Source organism: Saccopteryx leptura, chromosome 4, assembly GCF_036850995.1.
Source record: "Saccopteryx leptura isolate mSacLep1 chromosome 4, mSacLep1_pri_phased_curated, whole genome shotgun sequence".
Classification (NCBI taxonomy): Eukaryota; Metazoa; Chordata; class Mammalia; order Chiroptera; family Emballonuridae; genus Saccopteryx; species Saccopteryx leptura.
In genome coordinates, this window is record NC_089506.1 from 158,066,353 (window position 1) to 158,079,901 (window position 13,549).

General features: G+C 42.9%; 1 protein-coding gene across 1 annotated transcript in view; it reads right to left on the reverse strand.

Annotated features, from left to right (window-relative positions):
• ST8SIA4 (ST8 alpha-N-acetyl-neuraminide alpha-2,8-sialyltransferase 4) overlaps positions 1-5,818 on the reverse strand; it is a 96,062-nt gene extending 90,244 nt beyond the window's left edge. The window contains exon 1 of the mRNA XM_066381904.1: positions 5,384-5,818. Within this exon, the coding sequence (XP_066238001.1) occupies positions 5,384-5,496 (113 nt within the window). The 5' untranslated portion in view covers positions 5,497-5,818. The remainder of the gene's footprint in view (positions 1-5,383) is intronic.
• Between the last annotated feature and the right edge of the window lie 7,731 nt (positions 5,819-13,549).

The window sequence follows — 13,549 nt, forward strand, 5'->3', positions numbered from 1 at the left end:
AGTTAAAAAGTAACATGACTAAAAAAAAAGTAACATGACTATTTGCTCAATTAGAAGTCTCAATCTCTGTTTATTATGTAGGCAACCCACTCCTACTATCAATGGAAACACTGCTGTGTAACAGCTGTTAGATGAATTTTGTAATTTGCGGCTTATTGTTTGGTATTTTGGTCTGCATTCTTTTTTAAACATGTACTTATAATTTGAAGCAATTCAAAGAATCATATGCAACTACTCCCTGCAGAATTTAGAACTCTGTAACAATTAATATTTAAACTATCCCACTGATGAAAATGATATATTGGCATGCCTATGCATGGCTAATAATAATCATTTTATACAGGTCATTTGGGATGCCAGAAAACATAGGGAGCAATTTACTACTCAGTGGCCCAGAAGTCAATTATTTATATTACATATCTGATTATAACTGCATATGAATGAAAATATGGATATACACAGAAGTTAATCTTTACACTATTGGATATATGCCTTTAACATTACTAGGGGTAGGACTCTTTCCAATCTTCATCTTATTAATAACTGACCTGTGAATATCATCTTTTTCTGACCACAGATTTCTATGATTACTTTCACCACCAATAAACTTTTATGGGAGAAGTAAAAATATACACAGGCTGACATTTTTAAATATCCATGGAAGACTGCTTTATTCCTGTAGATACTGATACATTTTTATATGGCAGAATGATTGTTATTATGTACCCAGCTCTATGGAGCCTTTTCAGAACCCCTTAAATTTAAAACAAACAAAAACGTGGTTTAAATTGCTACTATGCTGCTCTGCTGTTTTAATTCTTTACATTGAACTGGTAACAAGTCAAATTTCAGACTTTTATCACTGGAAAGGACTTTGAAGAAAAAAGTTACAACTAGTTAACTTCTCAGGAAGAGTCAATATGTACTTCTACAGGGTAAATTACATGACACATCAAGAAGATAATGTAGCATAAAGTAATACATATTGTAAAGTATTCCTGCTTATTTAGAGTTAGGAGAAAACCCTCTTTGATGGTCACCTATGCAATACTAGTGACAGAAACTAATCATTTGCTATGTTACTACTGTATACAAATTTTATTAATTTTACAGTATGTAACAAATATGAGTAATTATTATTTTTTTTTACAGGGACAGAGAAAGTCAGAGAGAGGGACAGATAGGGACAGACAGACAGGAACGGAGAGAGATGAGAAGCATCAATCATCAGTTTTTTGTTGCGACACCTTAGTTTTTCATTGATTGCTTTCTCATATGTGCCTTGACCGTGGGCCTTCAGCAGACCGAGTAATCCTTTGCTCAAGCTAGCGACCTTAGGTACAAGCGAGTGAGCTTTTTCTTTTTTTGCTCAAGCCAGATGAGCCCGCGCTCAAGCTGGCGACCTCGAGGTCTTAAACCTGGTTCCTCTGCATCCCAATCCAATGCTCTATCCACTGTGCCACCTCCTGGTCAGGCCAAATACGACTAATTTTGCTTCATACAATTAGGTCCCAAAAGACCTGCATTCATCCCCACTGAAAAACGCTTCATGACTTGCTTTGGGCATGAATGTGTTTACTCTGGACTAGGTTAAATCTCCTTAATATAAAATTTTTTGAAGTCATTTAAAAGAAAAGAACTTGCATCCAAATAAGCTCAAACACAAACAGCAGGCAATTTTCTGTTTTTACTACCTAAGTGCCAAACAATTAACAATAAAGATGAGACATGTACTACCTGAACTTACTGCTTTATGGTTTTTAGCAGAATTCCAAGTGTAATGTGTGAAATGAAGTGCAAATTCTGGATTTCCTGATCTACAAGTGTGTTCTACTCTAGAATGATCTGGAAGTAACACTGCTAACAATGAGAATACTCTAAGTGTGAATGAATGCTTATCTCCACAGTCAATTGTATCATAAGTTTCAGAACTAATCTAGGTAAGACAACATAATGTACACAGTGAAAATAAAAAGGTCTCTAGGCCCTGGCCGGTTTGCTCAGTGGTAGAGCGTTGGCCTGGCGTGCGGGAGTCCGGGGTTCGATTCCTGGCCAGGGCATACAGGAGAAGCGCCCATCTGCTTCTCCACCCCTCCCCCTCTCCTTCCTCTCTGTCTCTCTCTTCCCCTCCCGCAGCCAAGGCTTCATTGGAGCAAAGTTGGCCTGGGTGCTGAGGATGGCTCTGTGGCCTCGCCTCAGGTGCTTGAATGGCTCTGATTGCGGCAAAGCATCGCCCCCTGGTGGGCATGCTGGGTGGATCCCGGTCGGGGGCATGCAGGAGTCTGTCTGCCACCCCGTTTCCAACTTCAGAAAAAGAAAAAAAGCAAAAAAAAAAAAAAAGCATACACAGAACCAATAAAATCCTGGGCCAATTTTGAGACAAGTGTCATTTTTTCCCATTAAGAAAAAATATCAGTCAAGAATAGATCACTTCATATGCCTAATGCCTTTTGAGTTCAACTTTATTAACTAGTTATCATGCCAGGCAATTAATAGGTTTGCATGGAAGGCAATTCCAGTTTTAAGTGCTCAATAATCAGTTTACCTATTCTAAAATACTCCTTTATAAAAATCATGCTGTTAGTATTCCTGTGGACATAAGAGAATGTGGATGGTTGTTGAAAGTTGTGTTCGTGTTCTTTTTCCGCACGGAATGACTGCTCAACACTGTGTGTAAAAGTAATACTGCACTCATTCTAGATGGGACCTCAGTTAGGAGAAGCAGAAGTTCAATAGACAAAGAAACTGCCTGCCTATTGGAAAATGGTAGCAGGGAAATCAAATATGAAATTTGGGGAGGGGGGTTCTAAAACATGAGGAATCTGGAAGGCCCTTCATTGAATGTATCACCCACTCAGAAGGCACGCAGTGCCCCCCAAAGGCCAGAGACTGCTTCCTGTACCTCACTCATTTCAGAATTCTGTCGCGGGCACGGGAGCCAAACCTCCCCTCTAGTTTACTCATCCAGAAACTAGACCCTCCACGTGGCTTGGGTAGAGAACGAAGTGACCGTTTGATGAGTCAACTCCACCACCAGAAGCACTGTTTGGGGACTGAAACGAAATCATGAACTAGTATCATGAGCTTTTCCGTTGAACGTTTCATCTTGAAGGAAAAGCAAGGGCTGCGTCAGGGACTGGCTGTCCCCGCGTCGCCCCGGCAGCGCCGGGTCCGGGTCTCAGGGCAGAGCGGTGGCGGCCCAGGCGGGCTCCGCGAGCCGAGGAGCGGCGCCGTCAGCCGGCTCGGCCGCGCCGCGTGCACCTGTCATCGTAGGTTTTAATCGAGGAGGAGGAGCGCCGGCCGGCCGAACAGGAAAGTGATGTTCTTTTAAGTGGGCCGGATTCCTGCAATGAAGGCTCCCCCCGTTTTCTCCCTCAGTCTAACACCCTCGCCTCCAGCCCCGGAGCGGAGGGGCAGACCCGGGGAGCACCTGGCGCGCAGGCGAGGAACCAGCGCCCGCCCCAGGCTCTCTCCGGGGAGCAGGGGAGACACTGCGGCTCAGCCGCGCAGGGCGAGAGCGGAACCCCCGGGCCAGCCTGACGCCGCGCCCGTCCCCGTCCCCGCGTTCACAACGCCCGGGCAGCGCCCCCCGGCCGGCGGTGACCGAGGAAGGGCCACAGGAGCGGTGTCGCCCCTGAAATGCGGGGCGCTCCACGTCTGCTAGTTCCTTGGAGAGACTCGGCCCGGGTGCGCGCCTCCTTCCTGCCGGCGGGTTAGGAGGCCCGGAGAGGGCGTTTCGGCAGCGTGGGGCGCCTCCTGTCGCCCCGTCCGTCCCTCCCACTGCTGCTCTCTAGGGCGGGCGAGCCGAGAGCCCGAACCTTGAGAGTCCTGGCGAGGCTGGGCCGCTTTGTCTGGGCTCAGGCTTGTCTTCGGAGCCCACCAGCCCGGAAGGGAACAAAGAGACTCGACCTCCTCACCACAGCCTCCGCCTGCCTCCCACACGCCGCTTCGTCACCTTCGCAAAGACCCCTTTGTCTGACTGGGAAGCACAGGTCTGCCTGGGACGCCCACACCCCCGCCCAAAGTCCTTCTTTCCTGGCAATTGAGCTAGGTCACATTTACAGCCCACCCCCTCCCTGTGTACAAGGAGCCCATACAGTCTGATACCCCATCCCCATCCCAGAATAGACCACTGATACATTTGCTGGTGCATAACAACCATCCATGCCATTCCTTACTAGCCTCTCCATTCTCTTCCAGTTCCTTTCAGCTGTACTTCTGGCTATCTTAGTTTTCTATAAAATAGCAATTGCTTCCCTAAGGATGAGCCCGTGTCTTGTTCACTTAAATGCTCATTACTTAGGGTGGAGCAGGAATATTAACAAATGGAGTGCATGAAGTTCGTGTGCGTGTGCACGTTTTAGCAGCCTATGCCACACACACACCCGCGCGCGCGCGCGCGCGAGGATTCTAACTTAGTTGTAATACATGCCAAGGAGAATAAAAAACCAACCGGGCATCTCTGCCAGTGTGGAGTTTCCGATAACGAACGCCTCCGGATGAGGGAGGATTTCCGGAACAGGACTTTGAACACGGTTGACAACCAGGTTCACATCCTCAGAAAACGCTTCCAAGCCATGTAAGCAACACAAAGTTGCAGCCACCCTCCCCCCACCCCCCGGGTAAACTTCAAAGACACAGAGGCCGGGGACAAGGAGGAAGGAAGTGTGATATTTAGAGAACTAACTGGGGTGTAAGAAGACGTTGAATTTATCTAGAACATCAACAACAACAAAAAAAGCCGAAATAAAGTCTGTGTGAAACTATTGATACATTACTCAGTTTATAAAAACTATAACCGTGACGCCCATGCGTTTTTTCCACGGAAGTGCAAATAAGAAAGTATTTTTGGTGTACTGGATTTCTAATTCAAACTAAGATAGACAAATCTACCCCACGCCAGAGAAGAGTAAAGACGGGGGGTGAGACACATTTCCTGCTTTCTGGACTTGAACTTCAGCCTTTGGGAAAGCCGGGTTTCTCTATAATTTCCTAGAGTGATAAGGTAGAGAAAGAACGAAGGGCAGCCAGATGGTGAATAAAGACATCTCACTTGAGTTCTGCCCACGAATTAAAAGAACAAGAGGACACGTTCTTTGTTGACACTTCTGCAGTGACTTCCCCTTCGGCATGCGAACCCCGGCTCCTACACAACTGTCACTGCCACCAAACAGCAGCAAGTTGAACTCTTCTCACTGAGAACACGCCTAGGAAAGCACACACACCTTAACAATCGCCTTTGTTATTTAATTCACGAGACCAAACACATACAAGCTCATAGGAACACATATACTAGATCCTAACCTTCACTCTATTGTCTATATTCACATTTAATTTATGGCTTGACTTTTTGTCATATCCTGAAATGAAGCTTTGCATTTACCCGATGAGTTGCGTCTCCTGGTGCTCCTCAGTTCTCGCTATTTCTTTTGTCTTATAAAAGATCAGAAGCAGACTTATGGTGCAGATCGTCCACCTCTTCCTAATGGAGCGCATCTTGGGTGCCGGGGAAAGTAGTGGTTGCCCCAGTTCCCGCACCTTCTCTGGATGTAAAAGCTCCGTTTTGGGAGACAGAGTCGCGGGAGGTGTGGGGCGGAATCTGTAAAACGCGAGGAGAGCGTGGAGCCAGGATCTCAGGAACAGGTCGCGAGGGTCCTCGGCGGCCGCGCTCCGGCGGGGGCTCGCGCGCTGCCCAGCGCTTCCCTCGCGGTTCACCCCGGCCCCGCCGGGCCGCTCCGCGCCGCCTCTCTGGGGCTCGGATTTCTTTGAAGACAAGACACCTTGTGCTTCAGAGGTGACGGCCGCTTTTGCAGCTGGGTTCGGGGTCCTCACTGGCCCTTCCCTTTTCCTAGCAGGGAAATGATGAGCAAAACCAGCCAATCACTGGACTGAGGAGGCGGAGGCTGCCGTTGCCTCGCGTTGCTGGCGGCTGCTAGGAGCGTAGTGTTGCCGGTTCTGCCTGCGCTGTGCTGAGAGAGGAAGTCTAGAAGCTCGAGTCGTCCACGCACACGCACACACTCTCACTCTCACAGGAACCAGCATTCCTACACCCCCGGGAGAGCTCAGGGCGACCAGCAAGGAACCAGGCGGCTTGCCCAGAACACCGAAGCATCAGCTCCCTAGCACTTGGATAGCCTCTCCTCATCGGCGTGGAGAGGGCATTTCGGCTGCGGACAGATCAGAGACGCTCCTTGTTGGAGAGATGCTTCGTCTAGAGCTGGGAGTGCGTTGCAAGAAGGGTCGCTTCTTCAAAGAGCTTTTGCTAAACACAGAGGCGCGCACAAACGCATCCGCATGCCTTACAAGTGCTGAAGGAGGGCGAGAGGGCGAAGGAGCAGGAAGGGGACGTGCACAGCTCAATCTGGAAAATAGAAACGCACACATGTACCGATTAGCCTATCTCCCACACAGGGTGCGTGGTGGATGACGACCTTGCAGGAAACAAGTGATGACGGAGGTGTCATTAGCTTTGTATGTGACTCCCTTTCTTTGTCATTTGAAAACTCTTCACGCAGAAGTCAAGAAAACTTCAATCTCACTTAAACTTCACGGAGGAGAAACAGGATTTTGAGAAAAAAGCAACCACTAAGGAGTTTCTTTTTAAATACAGGTACACCCACACACGTGCGTGAAAACAGGAAAGAAGGAGGGAAAGAAAGAACAAAGGAAGAAAGAAAAGAAGGAAGGGGAAAAGGAAGAAAGCAGGGAGGAAAAGAAGGAAAAGCTCTTCTCCAAAAGTCTCAATGGTTGTTCTCTGGTTTTCCCCATCTCTTCCCTGCTATTTCCTCATTTCTATTGTCTCACGTGGCAGGGACACTTTTCCAGTCCTGGGACCAGTCTTCAGACTGAGTCTTTCCCCACTGCCTTTTGATTCTGTCCGTCACCCAGAAGAAAGCTTGCTGCTCTGTTTGTCCCATACCGTGGTTTTTCTCTTCACTACCAGGCAGGTGCAGTGGATCTGGGAGACACCCCCAGCATGAGACAGTGCCTGGAGGCCAGGATTTTCCCTGATTCCACTTTCTTCTCCCCCTACCTTACCCTTAACTTTTCAACTGCATTTCTTATTTCTTCAAGTTAAACAGTGGCCCTAGTGGTCATTGGTCACCAACTCTTGGCCCTTGTAGTTTACACCTTCATAAAGTTGGAAATGGTGAGGTCCACCACCAATTCTAGGCTGGAGAACAGCAGGAAAAAGAGTTATGAGTTACCAGTCCCATGATGGTTTATCACAATGATAAAATCTAGCTCCTTTACTTAAAATGAAACCAGGTCCCGCCTGACTTGCGGTGGCGCAGTGGATAAAGTGTCTACCTGGAACGCTGAGGTCGAGAGTTGGAAACCCTGGGCTTGCCTGGTCAAGGCACATATGGGAGTTGAGGCTTCCTTCTCCTCCACCCTTCTCTCTCTGCTCTCTTTAAAAATGAATACAAATATTGATTGATTATGCAACTTATGACCATTTGACTTTACGACCACAATCACTAGTCACTACTGCTCCGTGTCTGGCAGCACAAGCATCACCCAGCTGGGTGTAGGACAGTGCGGACCAGCTTCCGGCAGCACTACCATCTCTGTGTGCACCATTTCAACTGTTATCCCAGACTCGCTACAGCATTTTGTGTTTTGTGTCTGGATATTTTTCATCAAACCCCTCCCAAGATATCTACCAAGAGGAAATTGTCTGCAAATATTAAACCAGTTGTACTGGTAATGCAGTGTTTTACTTAAATCTGATGAATGTAAAAAATAAGAAACAAAATGGTGTAGAGATGATACAAATGGCATAAAATGAACAAAGAAAATTATGATATATAACAATAATGAAAAAAAATTATAAAATATGACTTAAAGATTTTTATAACATCATTTCACAGTACTACTGTACATATAGCCTACTCAACTTACGACCAAATCGTGTTACGACCAGTCTGTCAGAACCAATTGTGGTTGTAAGTCAAGCACTAGCTGTAAATAAAATCTAATGAAAAAGAAACAAAAAAGAAAGAAACCAGGTCCTTGCCAATATTAGAAATTCTTTGCCTTAAGGTTTAGGAAGTTTAGACTTCTCAATTCTGGAGCCTAATGTTCACAGTAGAGGAGCTAGGGGGCTGGGGCTAAAATGCTCAAAGGAGCAAGTAATTGTGAGCCTTTATTGACACTACAAGTGGCCCGCTGGGAGGCTTTCAAGTTTATTGATGTCTAGGCAAATCCCACATGCATTAATGCATCTCTATCACACTGACTTCTCAACTTGGAAAAACTGCAAAATCAAAACAGCTTATTTAAAGTTAAAAGGGAAGTTAGAAGAGGAAGACATAGGCAAAGTATGATTAGGATGTTAAATTCTCTAGGTTAACTTTTGATTTTTTTTTTTTCATTTTTTTGAAGCTGGAAACAGGGAGAGACAGTCAGACAGACTCCCGCATGCGCCCAACCGGGATCCACCCGGCACGCCCACCAGGGGGCGATGCTCTGCCCATCCTGGGCATCGCCATGTTGCGACCAGAGCCACTCTAGCGCCTGAGGCAGAGGCCACAGAGCCATCCCCAGCGCCCGGGCCATCTTTGCTCCAATGGAGCCTTGGCTGCAGGAGGGGAAGAGAGAGACAGAGAGGAAAGCGCGGCGGAGGGGTGGAGAAGCAAATGAGCGCTTCTCCTGTGTGCCCTGAACTTTTGATTTTTAAACAAAAAAATCCCCTATATTTTGGATTTTAAATGAAAGAGCACTCACTGAGGGTGATGGTGTAATATGCATCACTTAAATTTATCCAACATATCTTGAGCAGTTATTCTGGGCCAGGCAATGTGGAAGACATGTGAACATACAGATAATTAAAATATACATCTAACCAGATATGAAGTGCAATCACTCAAAGTGGGCAGAATGTGAAAGAAATAAGTTGCAATATAGCACCATAACTAACAGAAGTATTTGAGGCATGTACTTGGTATCTCAGTAAGCTACTGGGTAGAAGCAGATAGAGTGTTTAAGTTTTGTGCAACAGAAAAGGTGAGCTTCTTGGGGGAGGGCACACATAAATTGGGATTTGCAAAGCGAAGGAGTAAGCCAGATGGAGGCAAAATAGAACTTTGTAAGCAGAAGAGAGTATGTGTGACTTCTGAGAATGATAGTACGCTGGTGCTTTGGGGACTTTGAAGTAGTTCAGTATTGTGGGAACAGAAAGTGGAAAGGATTAGTAGTGGGACAAAGTTTTCAGGATGATCATAATATTCTACAGCTCCACAATGTTGAGCTGTCTCCTCTAATGGAAAATTTGCAACAAGAAAACCTTCAAGAGGAAAGCAGGTTTAATTCTCATATTAAGCTTTAAGTTAAATTAGGGGGAACTGTTCATCTGGTGTTAACTGAACAAAACAAACTCACCAACAGTAGAAGAAAAGCACATCAGATACTAGTTATAGAAGCACAGAAGATGTATTTAAACATCTAGAAGAGAAAAAAAAAATGAACGCCCCAATTATGTAATGCTGCTGTTTCAAAATTCATTAAGCATGGCACTTTTTATATTGAGGTAAATACTTCTGAATGATTGATAATGGTTCAGTGAGACTCAAGAGCTTTGCCTTCCCATATTTGAACAATTTAGTGTTTAAACTGTATTTAAGTATCATTTGTTTAATATTATTAGATTCATGAAATATGCATCCATATTTGCCAAGTTAACAAAAAGTCTACAGGCTAACACTTGGACCAATCTGAGGACTGTCTAATTCTTCTCAATATGCAATTAGGTATGAACCATAAATATAAATATTGTGTGAAAAGTCTAATCCACACAAGAGTCTTTTGGATTCACTTCTTTCCATTAGAATGCCTGAGGAATTAAAGCTGTTCTTAAATTTCCATTCTATCTTTGGACTGTAAGCGCTTCAATAAAGGGAACACATTTGTCTTTATTCAGCAGAATTCTGCAATTACACCGTACCCTATGAATAAATAATACAAGTAATGGCAGCTGCTTTTAAAATGCTACTTCATCCTTTCACTCAATGTAAATCATGTTTTAATTGCTGGCTGTTCTCTCAACTTCAGCTAGAAATAAGTGGACAGGTACTTGGAGTTTCATAGTGAGGTTTTTAATAGCCCATGGAAGTTTTTTTTTAATAAACTATTTTCTAGAGTAGTTTTAAATTTACAAAAATATTGAACAAAAAGTACTGAGGCTTCTCATATACTCTCACCTCCAAACATGTACAGCCTCTCCCACTATCAACATTTCACACCAGAGCAGTACATTTGTTAAAATCAATAAAGCTACATTGACATCTCATTGTCACTCACAGTCCATAGTTTATATTAGACTTCACTCTTGGTGCTGTACATTCTATGGACTTTACTAAATGTGTAATGACATATAAATATCATATAAAGTAGTTACACTGTCTTAAAAAATGCTCTGTGCTCAGCCTATTCACTCCTTCTTCCCCCTCTAACCCATAAAAAACACTCACCTTCTTACTGTCTCCTTAGTTTTACCTTTTTCAGAAGCCATATAGTTGGAATTATGCAGTATGTAGCTCTTTTATAATGACTTCTTTTATTTATTTATTTATTTATTTTTTACAGAGACAGAGAGAGAGTCAGAGAGAGGGATAGATAGGGACAGACAGACAGGAATGGAGAGAGATGAGAAGCATCAATCATTAGTTTTTCATTGCGCGTTGCAACACCTTAGTTGTTCATTGATTGCTTTCTCATATGTGCCTTGACTGCGGGCCTACAGCAGACCGAGTAACCCCTTGCTTGAGCCAGTGACCTTGGGTTTAAGCTGGTGGGCTTTTCCTCAAACCAGATGAGCCCTCACTCAAGCTGGCGACATCGGGGTCCTGAACCCGGGTCCTCTGCATCCCAGTCCAATGCTCTATCCACTGCGCCACTGCCTGGTCAGGCTATAATGACTTCTTTTGCTTAATAATATGCTTTAAATATCCCTCCATATTTTTTCATAGGTTAAATGCTCACTTCTTTTTAACACTGAATAATATCCCATTGTCTACATATACTGCAGTATTTATACAAATACCTACCAAAAGGCTTTCTGATTACTTCCAATTTTTGGAAATCATAAAACTGTTATAAACATTCATGTTAAGTTTTTCTGTATGTAAACACAAATTATCAAATCATTTGGGTAAATACCAGAGTGTAGTTGCTGGCGAGATTGATAGGATACTATGGTTAGCTTGGTAAGAAAACTGGACTGTCTTCCAAGTGGCTGTGTTGTTTTCCATCCCACTAGCAATGATTGAGAGTTTGTGTTGCTCCACATCCTCACTAGCTTTTGTGTTTTGGGTGTTTTGAATTTTGACCATTAAATAGATATGTAGTGGTATCTTATTCTTTTAATTTGAATTTTCCTGATGAGATAAGATATGTGATGTACTTTCATATGCTTATTTTTAATTTGTGTATTTTCTTTGGTCAGATGTTTGTTGAGATCTTTTTCCAACTTTAAATTGGATTTTCATTTTTATACTGCTGAATTTAAAAGTTCTTTGCATATTTTGGATAACAGTCCTTTATCACATATGTTTTACAAATGTCTTCCAGCCCATGGTTTGTCTTCCCATTCTTTTGCCAGTGTTTCCACAGAGCAGAAATTTTAAATTTGATTAAGATCAGCTTATCAATTGTTCTTACATTCATTAAACCTTTGATAAATCTAAAATGTCATTGTCAAACCCAAGGTCATCTAGACTTTTTTTTATCTTTTATCTTCTGGGAGTTTTATAATTTCTCACTTTATATTAGGTCTACTATCTATTTTGAGTTATTTTTTTATGAAAAGTATAGTAAATGTCCAGATTCTTTGTTGTTGTTGTTGTTGTTGCATGTGAATATCTACTTGTTTATAGACTTTTTGTTGAAAGACTTTATATTCTGCATTGTGCTACTTTTGTTTTTTGTCAAAGATTAGTTAAATATGCTTGAATGAGTCTATTTCTGAAACTTTATTTCTTCCACTGATCTATTTGTCTATTCTTTTACAATAATCACATTGTCTTTATTATTGTAACTGTTTGGCAAATAAGTTTGTAAAATTTGTGTTATTTGGTTTTGCTCATTTTTACTGTTAAAAATAGCCACTGACCACGTGATTGTGTTGCCCAAGTGATATAGCTAATTACCTTCATGTTTGGGAAGGGGCTTGGTTATGCTAATGTGTACTGGAGCAGGGGCTGTCCCACAGAAAAGTTTTAAGAAGAAAGACTTAAGAGACCATTTTGGCAGAGGCCACGTGGTTGCAGGGAAGAAGTTAGCCAAGAAGGAGGCGTGCAGATGGGGAAAAGGAGGTGACTGAGTGAGCTGATGGGGGCCTTTGATTCTAGGAAAACTAGGATGTGTCAGTAGCTTTGTGAGCGCTGAGTGAGTGGGTTTTGAGCCCAGTGTGTTTGTGTTTACTCGCCTGCTGGGTGCGAGCTAGAATAAAAGGTAATGGTCCACTAGTTTTTGGCTCCGTTGTTTTTCTACCATCTTTCTGAATCTAATGGGAACCTGCATGTGCCAGGTGGCCACAATGGAGGCCACAACTACTGGGCTTATAGTAACTTTATAGTAAGTCTTGAAATCTGGTATTTTCAGTCCTCCAACTTTGTTCTCCTTCAAAATTGTGTTGGCTATTTTGTACCTTTTTTGTCTCTCACTATAAACTTTATTTTTTTTATTTATTTATTCATTTTAGAGAGGAGAGACAGAGAGAGAAAGAGAGAAGGGGGAGGCACAGGAAGCATCAATTCCTATATGTGCCTTGACCAGGCAAGCCCAGGACTTCGAACTGGCCACCTCAGCATTCCAGGTCGATGCTTGATTCACTGCGCCACCACATGTCAGGCCTCAATATAATCTTTAGAATCAGTTGGTCAATATCCTCAGAGTAATTTGATGTTTTGATTGGAATTTGTTGAATCTGTAGATCAAGTTGGGACAAACTGACATCTTGGTAATATTGTCTTCTTATCATGAACATGAGTAATCTTTTTATTTATTAGTTATTCTTTGATTCATTTCATCAGACTTTACTAGGTTTCATCATATAGACCTTGTACTTATTTAGATTTATATCTAAGTATTTTATTTTTTGAGTGCTAACATAAATGTTTTCTTTTTTTATTTCAAGTTCTAATTATTTGTTTCTAGTATTCATGGCATTTTAATAATGCACATGTTGGTGGATTGGTCAAGAATCTCCAGAAAAACAGAATTCATAAGATGTGTGTATATATAGAAAGAAAGATTTATTTTAAGGAACCGATCATGTGATATAGAGGCTGGCACTTCCCAGTTTCTCAGTGTGAAGGCATAGGCTGGAGGAAGGAGATGTTAATGCTGCAGCTCAAGTCTGACCACATCTGAAGGCAGACATTCCCTTCCTTAAGGAACCTCAACCTGTTTTTTCTTTAAGGCTTTCAGTTTACTGGATGAGGCTCATCTACATTATGGAAGATAATTTACTTTATTCAACTTTTTAAAATTTAAATGTTATTCTGATGTAAGAAATACGTTCACAGAAAATTCCAACTGGTGTTTA